A 16,720-nucleotide genomic window follows, 5' to 3' on the forward strand; every position below is an offset into this window, starting at 1 on the left:
CAGTCACTTGACATGACACCCTAAATCGGATTTATGAAGATGAGTCCAATTTGTCAAATTCTCTGCTGATTCATTTTAACTCTTGCATAAACTAGAGGTAATTAATTTATATTCAGTTTTTTTTATTTATTTATTTTTTTTACACAGCATAATCCACAGGTAATTAACTTAGTCAAAGTATTTGATTAATATATATATATATATATATAGGGAAGGTTCATGTGCATTTTAATGTTAACATGAGAACGTAGGAAATAATACCAATTTATAAAAAAACGAGAACGTAAGAAACAATATTAACTAAAATATCAATCTACATAAACAATTATTTATAATAACAAAGAAAAAACCTAAAAATTACATCAAAAGAATCAAAATCAAGAACAAAATAATAACAGCAAATACCAACAAATACTTATATCAGCAAAAAGAAGAAATCTAATAATAACAACAAAATATAAATAATCAAATATTTATAACGTCTCATAATCGAAAATTAGCAACTACGAACAAAAAATAACAGCAAACACTTATAAAAATAAACCTAATAATAACAGCAAATTGGTTCTCACTGTTTTCATGTTATGAATAAAATGTATTTGATCATGTTTTTCTCTCTCTCTCTCTCTCTTTATATATATATATATATAGGGGTGGGTTCTAGTGAAAACTCCTCTTAAAGAGAAAACTTAAAAACTCATAAAAACTTCTAAAAAACTATTTTTAACTTTTAAAGAAAATTTTTTTTTGAAGTTTCTTTTTTTTCCATTATTCTTATATGTTGTTATTGGTTCAAAAAAAAAAAAAAAACTTGTCGGTAACCTCATCGGTAAAGTGCGCATGTGTAATAGTGTGCATTACATATATGCAAAAGTGTTTGTATTGCATAGAATACAAAACTATTGCACACATTTGATACACACTATTGTATATATGCAATATAAGACTAATACACACATCGAATACACATTAGTACGTATGTGTAATACAACATTAACGCACATGTGCACCACATCGACTTTTATTTTATTATTATTTTTTTCCATATAATACAACACTACTACACATATACAATACACAAATATTGAATATATGCAATAAAACACTATTAAACTCAAAAATAGATAGTAATACACATGTGTAATACAACGGTATCACACAGTAATACGTATGTGCATTACAGCGGTTTTTTTTTGTTTTTTTTTATTTTTCGAGTGAAATATAAGAAAATATAAGAATAAAGGCGAAAACAGAATTTTGAAAATATTTTTTTATTTTTAATTAAAAATAATTCTTTTGAAGTTTTTAGGAGTTTTTTAGTTTCCTCTCTAAAGCTGAGTTTTCTCTTGATCCTCTCCCTATATATATATATATTTATTTGATTTGATTTGAGTAAATATTTGGTTTTATTTAAATCCCCAAATTTTCCATTTTTGCCCTAAATCTGATTTTTTAGAGGGTGTTTGGGATTGCTTAGGCCTGTAAACGACCCGAATGAACACGAATACTTAAATGAACAAATATTTGTGTTCATGTCCGTTTATTTAAAAAATGAACATGTTCGTGTTCATTTGTTTAAAATCGAAACGAACAGTTCACGAAAATAGATGAACATAACTAAACAAAGATAAACGAACATAAATGAAGACACTTATATACTTAAATGAACAAATATTAAACCTCTACATAGATAACTCATCCAGATAATATTTAATTATTTTCTATTAATAAATAAGCGAACTTAAGCGAACATAAACGAATGTTCACGAACATAAATGACCGAATGAAACACGTGTTCTGGTCGTTCGCTTAGTTAAACGAACACAAATATTTTGTTCATGTTCGTTAGTTTATTAAATAAATGAACTTCCTGCCGAACGGTTCCCCGAGCGTTCGGCTCGTTTACAGGCCAAGATTGCTTATTTTACCCTACTTATAATTTTTCCAAAAAGTTAAAAGGTGTTTCGAAAAGCTAGAATTTATGAGGGGATAAGTTATAAGGAGATCGAAATAAGGAATCCCAAACACCCCCCAAGTATAAAATTTTGGATACTTTGCAGCGGTATCGGTTTCGTTATGGAGTATGAAAACCCAACAAGCCGACAATGCCTAAGCCCGGATATCATCAGCAACATTCCTCAAAACATAATTGAGAGTATTCTAAGTCGTATGCCACTCCGAGATGCGGTGAGAACGAGCGTTTTGTCAAAGAAATGGCGGTATAGCTGGCGGGGCATGCCCAGACTTACATTTACACACAAGATGGCCAGATTACTATCAACTTCTGGTTGTTCGGAGTTGAAGTGCGAGCTTGCGAAAGCCATCTATCATGTTTTGTTATTGCACAAGGGTCCACAGATACTAGAGTTCAAATGTTTGGTTAGTTTTCTTCATATGGAATCCGAGTTTGCGCAGATAATAAGTTATCTTGCTATGAGAAACTGTGTGAAAGAACTGAGTTTCACTAATGATAATAGTTCCTACAAGCTTCCGAGTTCGTTCTTTTCGTTGCAAGGACTAGAACGTATGCTTCTCCAAAACTGTACTTTTGAACCACCATTGATAGTTAACGGATTTAGTCAGCTGAAAAGAATGGTATTTTGTAATGTTGAGGTTACTGCTCAGGGGCTTCAGCGGTTCCTCTCCAAATGCCCACTGCTTAAGGATTTCATATTGGTAACCAACGATTTACGAAGTTACTTCAACTATTATATGACGTTGTTTATAAAGGTATTTTAATGCATGCAGATGGGAACTCAAGAAAATGACTTTGCAGCAGAAGGAAGAAACAAGTTTACTTTTGTTGATCTCTTCTCCTATGTGCCTTTGATTAAGACTTTGGCTATCTCAAACTATTATATGAAGGTAACATTTTGGTTTTGGATTGATCACATCTAATATAAGAATATTGTGTTAGCTAATTTTGACTTTCGTATGCGGTTAAAGTACTTGTGTGCAGGTGCCTCACCACACAGTCTTCCAACTTCACTAGTCCATCTCAAATGTGTGTATTTGGATGTGTGCTTGACGGAACAAAACATGATATCTTTCACCCTTTTTATGCTCAGGATCTCCCTATGTTGAAGAAAATCGCTTTTCAGGTAGATAGTTTTTTTTTAATTATTATTGTTGTTGTTGTTGTTGTTGTTATTTATGGTAGTGTTTCTTTACACTTTTATTGACATTTTTAACAAGATTTCTAATTGGATGTCTGATAATGAGAAGTTGCCTGTTCAACAAACTCGCACCAACTTTCTTGATCCGGAGAATCACCCAGACTTGAAGTTGGATCATCTTGAGACATTGGATATAAGACTGTTTAGTGGCTTACCCATTGAGATGGAATTTGTGAAGCTCGTCATGACCAAGTCACATGCGCTTAAGAATGTACGAATTGAGCTTGATGCCGATGTTTCTGTTGATGAGCAGAAGATACTTATGGACATGCTGCTACTACTCCCATTTCCACAGGCATCACCTTCTGCAAAGTTAACCGTTGTACGCCCATATTAAGGATTGCCATAGTGTAATGCTTTTATCGAATATTTTGTATGTGTTTCAGGATTCCCTTTTGTGTTGAAATGTTAGTTTGTCTTGTAACATGTCTAAAACTCGCATTTGATGTATACTAACTATCTTGGTCTTGAACCCAAATGAGTTATTTAGCTTTATTTACATATTAGTTTATGAACTTTTTTTTCATGATCGGGCCTTTTTTTTTTCAGTTCAATCTTAATTTACATGATTTGGGTATATTTAATCTAATAAACAGCTATAGAGAGTAATGTGCCTTGACAACCTTAGAGTTTTTTTTATTTTTTATTTTTTTTTTATTTTGCTCATAGACAAAGTCATCTTGAGTCAACTCTCATGTGTGATGTGGGTTGTTAATAGTCAAGTGAACACTTTATTTTTGACTGGCATAGAGGTCAACTCCAGTAATTATTTGCTAGTACTGCTGGCTTTTGAAGGATGTTATGTTCAAGTAATCATGAACATCTGATCTTAGCTTTGACTTGTGTTCTTAATTATGTGGTGCTAATGGTCCTTTAAGTCAACACAAGTCAATGTATGGACTATGGATAGTTTTACCAATTCGTGTAACTTTTGCTCTGGATTTTGGAGTTGCATTTCAAAGAGGTAGATGATGGAAATGATAACACTGTGATTAACACTTTATGTTTGAAGGAAGGCTGCTCATCATATCCAAAGGTGTACAAACCGGTTCCAAAGTAAACAACCAGTTCAGGTTGAGAACAAACTGGTATTTCGACTGGTTTTTATCAGTTCGATATAGTTTCATCGGTTTGAGAGCAATTTCAATCAATGTTTTAAGAACTAGTTTATACCGACGATAATACTAGTTAAACTGGATGTTGGGCATGTGGACGGTACGTTTTAGCCCATAAATTGGGCGAATAATTTGTAATTTGAACCGTTGATACTACCGATTTATACCATGATACCAGTTTAAGCCCAATGAAAAATTTATTGTTTCGACTTTAAACCAAAGTCTTTTATCGGCTCATATTTATCTCTGATTAAAAGTTTAACCTAACAGCCTTTTCTATATGCCATCAGATCAATATTAACCTAGCTGTCTTTCCTATACCATTCAATCATTTACTTTTGGATTACTTTTTTGAGTTGAAGTTGTATTTTTCATGGAATTATAGGGTTAACTAGTCAACCATGTTGAACCATCCGGTACAACTGGTTGTACCATTTCTAAGCACAACCTAGTAAGGTTCAAAACTAGTTTTTAAAACACTGGTTACAAACCTGTCCGATGTAAATACTACGTTTTTAAAAAGCAGGGGATTGTAATTTAAAAGGGGCTAGCGGTTGTTGCCCTTTTTCTTATGTCTTGATTTTTAAGTATAATCAAGTTTTGATTTTTAAAATTATAATTGAAAAATATATATTAATAATCTATAGACAGTACAAATAATCTCTGAACAGTGAACACCCACCCCACCCCACCCCACCCCACCCCACCCCACCCCAAACCCTAGTCCTTCATCAGGTCGCAACTCCGTTCGTCTACCACCAAGACTGAAACTAAACCCCGCCACCATCAAATATTGATGGTGTGGTGGCCGGTCGGTAACGATTTGAAGATCTGCTTGATCTGTTATATGATTATAGTCAAGGTTATTTTACGGAGGGAAACAAAAATGAGAATGATGAGAAAAATTTGTGGCAAAAAAAATCTTTAAAAGATAAATTAAATAAAAAACCTTTTAAAAAAAAACCTTTAAGGAAAAAAGATAGAGTCAATGACGAAAATTAAATAAAAAATCACAATGATACATAGAAAGACACAATTATCTTTTTTCCTCGACATTGTTTTTTTAGAACGATAAATACGGTGAAAATATTTTTTTTTGTTTTTACTTTTTTTGTTTTTTATTGAATTTTAAGTTATAATTTTTTTATTATTATCTACTACAAATTATTCTTATCCTCTTATTTTTGTCATCCTTTCTAGATTAACATGACCCTTACTTATTAAATACATGCATATCTTCTTTTTATTTAAAAGAAACGTATGTAATGAAATTTAGCAAATCACTAATTAGCATTTATTACAAATATTCAGGAGTTCTTTGTATCTTGATATGTGGGAAAATTCCCAAAATAAGCATTTGTGAAAATAAGTTTCTAGTTTTAGGTATTATTTGCAAAAAATTTCAGAAATAGGTATTATAAAATAGTTGTGATGAGTAGTTGGTAGAACCAATTAAAACTTGTCGCGTGCCTTTAAACTAACCTTAACGAGCACGCTTACTAATCATTTACTCATTACGACTAAATAAGTTTCTTACCTCGTAATCAACGCCCATGAATAATTCATAAGTCTTTTAGTCGCGATGACTAGTTTACCCGATTTACATTCTCTACATGAGTAGTTTATTGGTAGTTAACTCGTCGCGACTATATTATAAGGTTAAACTAGTCGCGACGAGTTAACTACTGATAAACTACTCGTGTAGGGAATGTAAACCGGGTAAACTAGTCGACGCGACTAAAAGACTTATGAATTACTCATAGGCGTTGATCACGAGTCATGAAACTTATTTAGTCGTGACGAGTAAATGATTAGTGAACGAGCTTGTTACGGTTAGTTTTGGACATGTGGCAAGTTTTAATTGTTTCTACAAACTATTTGTCACAACTAGTTTATGATACCTATTTCTAAAATTTTTTTTCAAATAATACCTAAAACTATAAATTTATTTTCATAAATACTTATTTTATGAATTCTCCCTAAACTTTATTATCTGGTCCTGACAAAATATATTTTAAACAATTTGTCATTATTGAAGATATCTACCGAATTAAATGCAAATTAATGCCTAATATATCAAAAGATATCACTAGCATGTATCATGTGTGATATTTTCTTTTGGGCTCATGAAACGTATGCAATCCATCTATTCTAACAAATGACTAAAATTTTTTGCCATTTGTTAATTTCATAACCCTTCTCGTTCTTTCTCAACATATTTCACTATATGGTTCTTATATTTTAAGTAATTTTAATATATCAATTCAAGTTTATTTTTATAAATGTGAATTCTAACCGATTCATTCATTAACATTAATGGTGAAATAAAAAAAATATAAAATTTGAAGTTGCAGGCTTGTGACTTGTTGGAATAAAGTTTTAAAGTCACAGGTAATTGCAAATTAAAGAAAATAAATGTGCATCATTGTCGAATAATTTAGATTTTTATGGTAAACTGCAAATTGTTTTTAAACTGAGGTTCAAGAAGCAATGCATAAATTTTTATATAAGATTTGCTTTAAATTTGGATTTAAAATTTTCTCATATGTATTTGAACTCATGAAAATATGTATTTCTTAATTTTCTCCAAACATTTTGTCTAAATCATGAAAACATGAAGAATATCTATTATATACATCTTGGTGTTTAGCATTAAATTATTGAAGTTGAATATATTAATTAAAGTTAAATTTATCTAGAGTTGTTATGTACTTGAAGAACCTTATTTGTCACACGGACATCCATACGTGGCTATATCAAGAGTTATAGGAGACCTATATGTTACCTTGTCAAGAGTTACAAGCAGACGTAGACTAAAGATTTTAATTTTTCATAAACAATGTATACCAACCAATACAATCACAAATGCAATGTGCAAAGGAAGTTTTACTTATTTATAATACATTTATGTGATCATAGTTATGTAATTTCTGTAATTTTAATATAAATTGTAATTGTATTAACAATATATAATTATTTTGTTAACTATATTTTACTTCATGTTCAAAGTGTTTATCAATTACCCGTGTAACTCAAACTAGTTTACTAATATATATTTAAAACCGTTTATTAAATGTGTGCATTTAAATTGTAATTTTCTTTAGCATTTTTTTGGGTTGCTTTTTTCCTTTTTTTTTTTAGTTTTACTTTCTTTTAATACTTTAACTGTTTGTTTGTTTTTTTTTTCAATTAAGGCACCACTTTTCATAGTTTAAATTTTACGGTTTTCTTTTCTCTTTTGTTGTACCATATCCGAGTATAACATTGGTACCGTAACGATCAAGTTGATAAAGAACGAATTCTTGGCGTAGAGTGAGGATTTTTTTTTAATTTTTTCGAACGGCCAATGAATCCTCTATATGGACTACCGGCTAAATTCACTAAATCGAGATACACTCGTTTTTCAATCAAGAGAAAACTCTCACATAAAGGCAACACCCATAAACACTCGCCCAAAATCATGACAACACCCGGATACAACCAAAGGCAGCGCGTGGATTAATACCACTAGTTTGTTATAAATAAATATATACAATTTGAACAATGATGACTATTAAACTATAATACTATTTTATTCATTTTTATAAATTTAAAATATTTATAATATTAAAAATAATTTTAAGATCATATTATTTTTTGAACTATAACAATATTTTATTCAATATTGTTTTGGAAAATTGGATTTTATTAATTTCACTCTTTTTAAGGTTGTGCGATAATAAACTCACTTCTAAAAATTGCTTTCACTAGTCTCATCTATATTTGTTTTCACTATACCATCGTTAAAATAAACTTAACTCCATTAACTTTTTTCTAAATTCTATACTGATTGGAAAAATAATACGAGTCAATTGATATAAAACTTATCTCGATATATATCTTTACGGTTTTACTTTTCATGCTTTTGGTATGATTATTTTCAAAAGCTTCATGTGCTAATGTGTAAAGTGTGACAAGACTCACGGTTATACGTATATAATTATTATTCAGTTCCGTTTTCCTTAATATTTTTCCTTTTTAGATCGCTTGTTATGATAAAAAGCATTTCAAATATATCACATTCACTTCATTCTTGGTAAACTAAATCCTTGATCAATCATCTCATTTTTAAGTAAGTTTATTCATAAAAGATAATAAAGATAACATCATAAGATCATTAACAAATTCATCTAAGGGTAGGTTTTATGATGTTCATCAGTAATTAAACTAAGCAGCCTTGAACACATCCAAGCAATTCCCAAGCCCTCTCTCCCAAAACTTATCATAGTAATCTGCATAAGCAAACTTCTTGTACACAGCAGGCTCATCATCGGCTACGAGTTCTGGAGCAGGAACCATCACTGCATCAAGTGATGGGCAGTAGAAAGTAGGTATAGATATTCGCTCTTTGTCACAGTTCACCACAGCTCAGTGCATGGCACTCTTGTACTTGTCGTTGCTCATCACCTACATATTGTAATTTAACAAACATTAACTAAGTAATAAAACAAAAACGAAAAAAAGTTGAATGAATGATGAACAAACTAGTGTACCTGAATTTGATCACCAATGTTGATGATGAAAGTGTTTGGAACCGGATCGACTGGAACCCAATGTCCATTTTTCAGAACCTGAAGATACAGTTGCACATTAAACCCAAAAAACCGATCCAAGACCGAAATAACCAAACCCAAACTAAAACTGATAGTTTATTTTATAAGAATTTAATTTAATAAATAGTATTACCAAAGTATCTTAACCCAAACGTGTAATAATCAATTAATTCATTATTTTGAAACATTATTTTTTTTTCAAAAGTTTCAAGCCCAAATAGTAAAACAGAAAAACCAAAATCGAAAAAATCAAAACCAAATAGTTTCAAATCTCAAAAATCAACCCATGCACACCATACCTGAAGACCACTGACATGATCATCTTGAAGAAGGATGGTGATGACATTAGGATCGCTGTGCCCCGGCAGCCCGTAAGTCAAATCTGGTTGTGGGCATGGCGGATAATAATTCAAGGCCATATGTTAACCATGCTTCCCCAATTGCTTGTTAATGTAGTCTTTGTCAAGTCCTAAACTCTCTGAAATAGCCTCAAGTAGTTGGAGTGCTAACCCTCTTGTACTCATGCAATACTCCGCCACGTGATCACGAAACGACGCCAGATTGGTGGGCCATTCGTGGACATAATCCTGGAGCGGGTAGCAATGGAGTCTCAAGTAATCTCTCCAGTTAGCAACCTTTTCGCTATGTATGTTGAAGCTGGTGGACAATCTTGTGGTTTTGGTGGGGTCATCAGAGTAACATTTGAGCCTTTCTTCTTCTGGTAGATTGAAGAATTCTCTAGCGAGTTGCAACATGTTGGATATGATGGATTCGGGTACCCTATGGTTTTTCACCTGAAAAAAGCCATACTGGCTACAAGCTCGACCAATCTGGTCGATCACATGAGAGCGACCGGGACCATAGAGATCGTGAAGGTCAATGAGAGGGATGGAATCATTAACACATTTTGGAGATTGGGACGGATGTAGTTTGATAGGACTTGTTTGATTTTGTCAGATGTAACAAGGTCGCTAACTAGTAATCTTTTTGAGATGGTACCCATTGTTGAAGATATGTATGTGTTACAAATGAGAATGGAACACAGCCATGGAACCTCATAAAAGCCAGATTATGTGCAGTTTTATTTTAGTGTTTTTTTTTTTTTTATAAAATATGTAGTTAATGATCACAAATTAGTGATGTTTTATTACTTTATAAATCCTTTTTGATTTAATAAACAACTTTAGAGAAAATTCTCAAAATAGCCATTTTTAGAGAGATAAGTCTCAAAATAACCTTTTTTCCCTCAAAATCTTTTATAATTTGGACTGTCAAGACGCATTGGGATTAGATAAAAATAAAGACGAAATTTCGAAAGAAAGTTAGGTAAAAGACGAGATTTGGGGAAATAATGTCGTTTCAGGCTTCCATTGGAGGGTTGTTGGGCGAAGTGACTCAATCTTACGCGCTTTTAAACCACATAGACTCAAGTGTATCATTTTAACTGTTAGGGGCTCATTGTGCACCTGCGTTATAGCCATAGGGACGGAAACAAGAAATTTTCTCTTTTCTAAGTGTTTCCGTACCTTGAAAAGCTCGATTACATTATCATTGGTAAATGCTAATGTTACAATTGAAACTATAAGGACCTAAAGTGACAAGTTACCATTCTATAGTTTTGCTACTTTTTTTTTGGTTGTAATAAATGTAAATGTGAGGACTAGTTATCCGAAGTTAGATAGTTAACTCATAACTAGTTAGTCGTTATTCCCTTTGTATATATTAATAACGGGTTCGTCTAATGAATTGAGTAGGTATGAGTTTGTTGAATCTTCCCTCTGTTCTTTCTTTCTGTCTGATTTCGAGTAGCTAAAAGCTAACATTGACAAATTCATTTTTTTTTCTATTGCACAAATTACACAAACGCTCAATAAATTATTACCAAACAAGATATTAACATAAACAAAATACATAATACAAACAAACAATAAATAATTCAATACAAACAAAGAATTTAAAGGTACTACTAAAAAATTAGGTTTATTGGATTTTAATAATCTCAACTTAGTTTATTCCCTCTAGTGTAGAGGTGGACAACAAAACCGGTTCCTGGAACCGGTTCGGTGGAACCGAACCGGTTCCTACCCGTTTTTCGTAGGAACCGGTTCGGTTCCGTTTCAACCCGACGATCCGGGACCGGTTTGACATTTTTGGAGGTGGACCGGGTAGGAACCGGAACCGAACCGGAACCGGTTCTGGAACCGGTTCGACCGGAACCGGTTCTAGCCGTTGGAGTAGTTCTAGCCGTTGGGAAACGGTTTTATGGCCGTTTTTTGACCGTTGTGGTCAAAAATGGCCGTTTTTTTGGCTCCCCAAACACCCCACTACTAGTATAAATAGGTATTTGGTGTAATGGGTTCATCACAACACTCAAAACGCAAACCCGAACGCAAAAAAATACAAAAAAACGCTATTACAACGTTCTGAGTTCTCTAATCTCTTGTTTTCTCTTCTTCTATATTCATATTTGTTGTTATGCCCTCACAATCATCGGTTGGTCAAGGTTCCACCGCCGGACCAAGTTTCGTTCGTATTGTACCTCATAATCGTAATCAAGAGATTTGGTGCAATTGGGATTTGGTTGAATTGAGTGACCATTCATTGAAGGCTCGGTGCAAGTTTTGTGGGATTTATTTAAACCCACTTTCGAATTCAAATTTGAAGAAACACATCGAAAGACCGTATTGCAGGGCGTTGAAACAGAATGTCGAGTCGCAACAAACGCAAATGGATAGTGAAGGCGGAATATTTACATACCAAATTGATCGAGTTCAAGATCGTATGGCGAAGTTTGTGATTCAAGAAGCTTTGCCGTTTAGCCACTTCGACAACCCTCGCTTAACCGCCATGATTCGAGATACGCTTCAACCACAATACACTCACGTAAGTCGTCATACTCTTAAACGTTATTGTTTAAAATTGTGGAAGAAGGCCAAAGAGGTACTAATTGCATATTTTGAAAATATAAATACGAGAATAAACTTAACTAGTGATGTTTGGTCGGCTCCACATGGTCTACCCGAATCTTATCTTTGTGTCACCGCTCATTGGGTAGACCCGTCATCGTGGGAAATGATGAAACGCACCATTGCTTTCGAACTCTTTGAGTATCCACATACGGGAGATAATTTGTTTGAAATTTTAGATTATGTTATAAAAACTTATAAACTAGAAAATAAAATATTTTCAATTGCATTTGATAACGCGTCGAATAATACATCGGCGGTTGATAAATTAAAATTAAAATATACGCCGATTTGCAATGGTGTATTTTTTCACTCAAGGTGTGTTGCACATATCATTAATTTAATCGTGCAAGACGGACTTGCTTCGGATGAGGTTACATCGGTTATAAACGATTTTAGAGTAATGCTACATGAAGTTTTTAAGAAAAGTAAAAAAAGACAAATGGATTATAGAAAATTTTGTAAAGATACGGGAAGAAAAGCTTTGGGAGCTAATTGGGATGTACCTCATCGATGGAATTCCACTTGCATAATGTTTCAAAGTGCTTTGAAACAAAGAGAAACTTTACAAATGTTTCATTCTAGTCTTGCCGAGAATGATTTGGCAATCCCCTTTTCAAATGAGAAATGGGAAATTATCAATGACTTATCGACTTTTTCTTGAAGTTTTTAAAACATCAACTACGAAACTATCGGGAACGTATTATCCGACAAGTCCCTTGGTTCTTTCGGAGTTATTTTTAATCGTTAACAATCTTAAAGAATTTGAAAATAAAAGTCCAATGTTTTCAAACATCATATTACCAATGAAGTTTAAATTAAAAAAATACTTTCTTGAATTGCCACCGATTTTTACTTGCGCCGCCGCTTTAAACCCAATGTTAAATGTTACGGGGTTGAATGTGTGATAGACGAAATTTTTTCAGCCTTAGATATGCATGAAGTTGACCCAAACTTTTCAACAGAGGCACAAAATGATTTTAACTTGAATTTTAAATTTATGTATGACTTTTATATAAATAAATATGGGTCAAACATACACATGCCTACGCCGGGGGGGTCTTCATCAAGTTCAAGTGCTACTAGAGTACGAGACCCCATGATTAGCCTTATGAACACCGTTCGCAACGTAACGGCTAAAAAACAAAGGGGTAACACCCCTTCAAGCGAACTAGGAAGGTATAGTGCATATGATTTCTCTACCGGTTTATCCGAAGAGGAATATGGCACTTTTGATGTTTTGGCTTGGTGGAAGGTAAAGGAAACCGAGTTTCCGATTCTTGCCACCATGGTCCGTGATTTACTAACCGCCCAAGCTTCTACGGTAGCTTCGGAATCTGCTTTTTCTCTTAGTGGCAGGGTAATATCGGTGAGAAGAACAAGACTGAATTCGGAGTCGGTGGAGATGTGCATTTGCTTGAAGGATCACTTGGACTCAATCGATCGTGTTCAACACGTAACCACTCTGGAAGACGAAACACCACTTGATGTTCGAGTGCACGACGAACAAAAAGGCGTTTCTACAAGTAATTCTGATGAATAAGTCGCCACTCAATAATTACGACGAACAAGAAGGCTTTTCTAGAAATAATATGTCACAACTTTATATTTATAAGTTTAATGTTTTGTTAGTTTGTTTTTGAATATTTTAAAACATGTAACCTTTTTTTTTGAACTTCTTAAAGTAAATAAAATGAATTTTATGTTAATTGTTTTTTTTATTTAACATGTTATACAAATACGAATCGTATAACACCGCTCTTGATTATAATTCAGCATTTGACTTGCGTAAGCCAAAAGACTATAATACATAGCAAACTCAACAAATGTAACACGATACAGATTTAAGTTCACCATTACACGATACACGATACAGACTAATCAATTCAAACACGCTGACACTCATAGCATTAAGTTCAATATGTTGTTTACCATTGCTCTGTGGGTGAACAACAAAAGTAGCATGAGCCTCTTCAGAAATCAGAAGAACACAAATCATCACCTACACAAGCAGCGGAAACGAAAAACGAAAAAAAAAATAATATTTTACACTGTAACCGGTTGGAACCGGTTACAGTGTAAGAACCGGTTTAGGAACCGGTCAGAACCGGTTCCACCGGTTCCGGGTCCGAGGGTTGGGGAACCGGTTCGGTTCCCTAACCGGTTCGACCATGGAACCGGTTTAAACAGTGATGTTGACTAATGGAACCGGTTCCGGTTCCTTTGACCAACCCGATTTGATCACCTATACTCTAGTGGTCTCAAATTAAAAAAAATTGGTTCTCATTGGTCCCACGTTAATGACTTTATATTCATTTTTTTTTCTCTATTTCAAACTACTGTTTAGAGCTTTTGATCAGAAGAATGATACGAGCTGATTGATGTAAAACTTAGTTCGAAACGGTACTCCTATAACACCTAGAGAATACGAACCGGTCAGACCAATTATATTACAATAGGGTCGATTCGTGCGTCCGGACCAGGTATCGTGTGTAAGAGTTGTTTGCTCATATAACACCTAGAGGTGCAACTTTAAACTAGTTTAGAAACTGAGCTCGAAGAGCTACATCATGCCAGTATCTTAATAAACAGCGAGCTTTCTCGTAATTTAACTATGAAGGTAATACCATAAGTGTCTATTTAAAGGATTTGGTATATAATTTCACTGTAGATTTTGTAACCAAGTAATGGACTCAATTAGGTTCAAAATCAAGATGATTTACCTTGAAACGAAAGCTCCATACTTGTGAACTTTCATAAATAACATAAAACGAAATCATCAAAATGCATACAAAATAGTCCATTAAAAGCATTTTGCGAAGAAAATCCTTAATCCTAACCAAGAAAATTAACCAGCTTCATCAAAATAACAGACGTTATAATCAAGACTTTAGGCGTTTGACGATTAAGTTAGCTGAAGCTGATACCCGCGGAAATGGTAGTAGCATGTCTCTAAGCATCTTCACTTCTTCATCAGCATATACCCCCCCAAGCCCAACTTGTAGTTTCTTTAGCACATGTGACTTGGCCATGATGAGTTTCACAAATTCCATCACACGAGCTATAAGTTACTACTAATAAGTCGTATGTCCATGATCTCGAGATGATCCAACTTAAATTCCGAGTAGTCTTTGGGATCAAGAAAGGGGGTGGAATTTTGTTTAACAGGCAACTCCTCGAGATCATGCATCTAATTAGAGAACATGTTATAAATGCCAATAAAAGTATAAAGAACCGCAAACATACATAATAATAATAAAAATAATTTACCTGAAAATCACATCTCTCCAACACTGGGGAGCTCCAAATAATACAAAGGACAGAAGAAATTTGTTTGATCATGCACACATCTAAATACAAATATATTTGAGATGAGCTAGTGATGTTGGAAGCTTATGTGGGATGTCACCTGCACACAAGTACTTTAAACGAATGCGAAAGTCAAAATTAGCAAACACTGTATTTTCCATAATGCTTTAACCTAAATATTACCTTCATGTAATACTCTGTGATATACATTGACTGAATCAAAGGCACACAGTGTAAAAGATCAACAAATGTAAACTTGTCTCCTTCGGCTACAAAGTCAACGCTTTCTTGATATCCACTCTGCATTAAAATACCTTTATAATAGCATCACTAGTCAAAGAAACTCGATAAATGGTTGCTTACCAAACAAATATGCTCAAGCAGCGGACAGTTGGAAAGGAATCGTTGAAGCATTTGAGCAGAAACCTCAACGTTCCCAAAAGTCACGCTTTTCAGTCGACAAAACCTATTAAATGTCAATGGTGGTTCAAAAGTACAATGGCTAAGAGTTATAAGTTCTAGTCCATGCAATGAAAAGAAAGAAACTGGAAGCTTGTAGAAGCAATCATCATCATCGTCATCATTAGCGAATTGCAAGATAACTTATTATCTGGGCAAACACGGAATCCATATCAAGATGAGCAACCGACCAATTGAACACTAGAACTTCGGGACCATCGTGTAATAACAAAACATGGAAGACGGCAGTGACAAGCTTAAACTTCTTCAACCGTGCGCCACCAGAATGTAGATTAACCGTAGTGTCTGTAAATTCTAGTTTGGGCATGCTCCGCCAACAGTATCGCCATTTCTTTGACAAAACGCTCGTTCTTAGTGCATCTCGAATTGGCATAAGACTTAGAATGTTTTCGATTATGTTTACAGGAAGGGTGCTGATAATATCCGAATTTAGGCATTGGGTTCTTTTACCACCACCTTTTGGGTTTTCATACTCCATAATGATACTGCTGCAAGGTACAACGCAAATCCAAAATCAAACAGTATAAATCCCAACTTCTTGATAAAACCATTCGCTATGGGCGTTCAAGGGGAGGTTGAAGGGGCGGTTTTGGTTCTGAACACCGCAGAGGGGCGCTAGGAGGGGGGGGGGGGTTCACTTTCTCATACATACATACATACATACATACATACATACATACATACATACATATATATATAATGGGGAGGTAAAGGGACTTTAAACAACAGCGCGGCGTTATGGAGAAGGGCTTCAAAGCTCCGTTTCCTACGTGGCGATGACGTGGAGGGGCTCATAGTGAACAGCCTAATAACACTTTTGATTACCAATCAAGTCTTATAAATAACCCTCACTACCCTCAACCCCCCCCCCCCTCACAAACACCTCCCACACACACACACAAAAGCATTTAGGGATGAGCATTTGGTACCAATACCGTACCGATAGATTCGGTATGGTATACAGTACCAACTTTTCCAGGAATCGGTACCGGTATCATAAAGTATCGAATTTTTGTAATATCATCATTAGTTAACCTAAAAATTTGTAAACACCTACTATTCCACAAAAATATTTTTACCTT

At 34.0% G+C, this 16,720-nt stretch overlaps 1 protein-coding gene and 2 pseudogenes across 2 annotated transcripts; 1 reads left to right on the forward strand and 2 right to left on the reverse strand.

The window, feature by feature from the left end:
- Positions 1 to 2,060: 2,060 nt before the first annotated feature.
- On the forward strand, positions 2,061 to 3,513 carry LOC143564667 (F-box/FBD/LRR-repeat protein At1g13570-like). Its single transcript, XM_077051873.1, has 4 exons — positions 2,061 to 2,695; positions 2,762 to 2,865; positions 2,947 to 3,079; positions 3,161 to 3,513. The coding sequence occupies exons 1-4, from the start codon at positions 2,077 to 2,079 to the stop codon at positions 3,511 to 3,513; spliced, it is 1,209 nt and encodes a 402-aa protein (XP_076907988.1). The 5' UTR covers positions 2,061 to 2,076.
- A 4,984-nt stretch (positions 3,514 to 8,497) lies between these two features.
- LOC143564657 (protein DMR6-LIKE OXYGENASE 2-like) lies at positions 8,498 to 9,892 on the reverse strand (annotated as a pseudogene).
- A 4,839-nt stretch (positions 9,893 to 14,731) lies between these two features.
- On the reverse strand, positions 14,732 to 16,161 carry LOC143564668 (F-box/FBD/LRR-repeat protein At1g13570-like; annotated as a pseudogene). The gene is made up of 4 exons (XR_013140915.1): positions 15,522 to 16,161; positions 15,342 to 15,458; positions 15,120 to 15,271; positions 14,732 to 15,039 (listed from the first exon to the last, which is right to left on the reverse strand). The product of XR_013140915.1 is annotated as an F-box/FBD/LRR-repeat protein At1g13570-like (transcript).
- Positions 16,162 to 16,720: the final 559 nt, after the last annotated feature.

This window comes from Bidens hawaiensis, unplaced genomic scaffold (assembly GCF_021521415.1).
Source record: "Bidens hawaiensis isolate Kalapana, Puna unplaced genomic scaffold, B.hawaiensis_p1.1 tig00022145_1, whole genome shotgun sequence".
In the NCBI taxonomy this organism is placed as follows: Eukaryota; Viridiplantae; Streptophyta; class Magnoliopsida; order Asterales; family Asteraceae; genus Bidens; species Bidens hawaiensis.

Excerpts from the sequence above, each read along its gene's own strand:
- LOC143564667 (XM_077051873.1), top strand. The coding sequence starts at position 2,077 with ATGGAGTATGAAAACCCAACAAGCCGACAATGCCTAAGCCCGGATATC. Across the intron at positions 2,696-2,761 it reads GGTAACCAACGATTTACGAA|AAAATGACTTTGCAGCAGAA; the intron begins GTTACTTCAACT and ends TGGGAACTCAAG. Across the intron at positions 3,080-3,160 it reads TATGCTCAGGATCTCCCTAT|TGTTTCTTTACACTTTTATT; the intron begins GTTGAAGAAAAT and ends TATTTATGGTAG.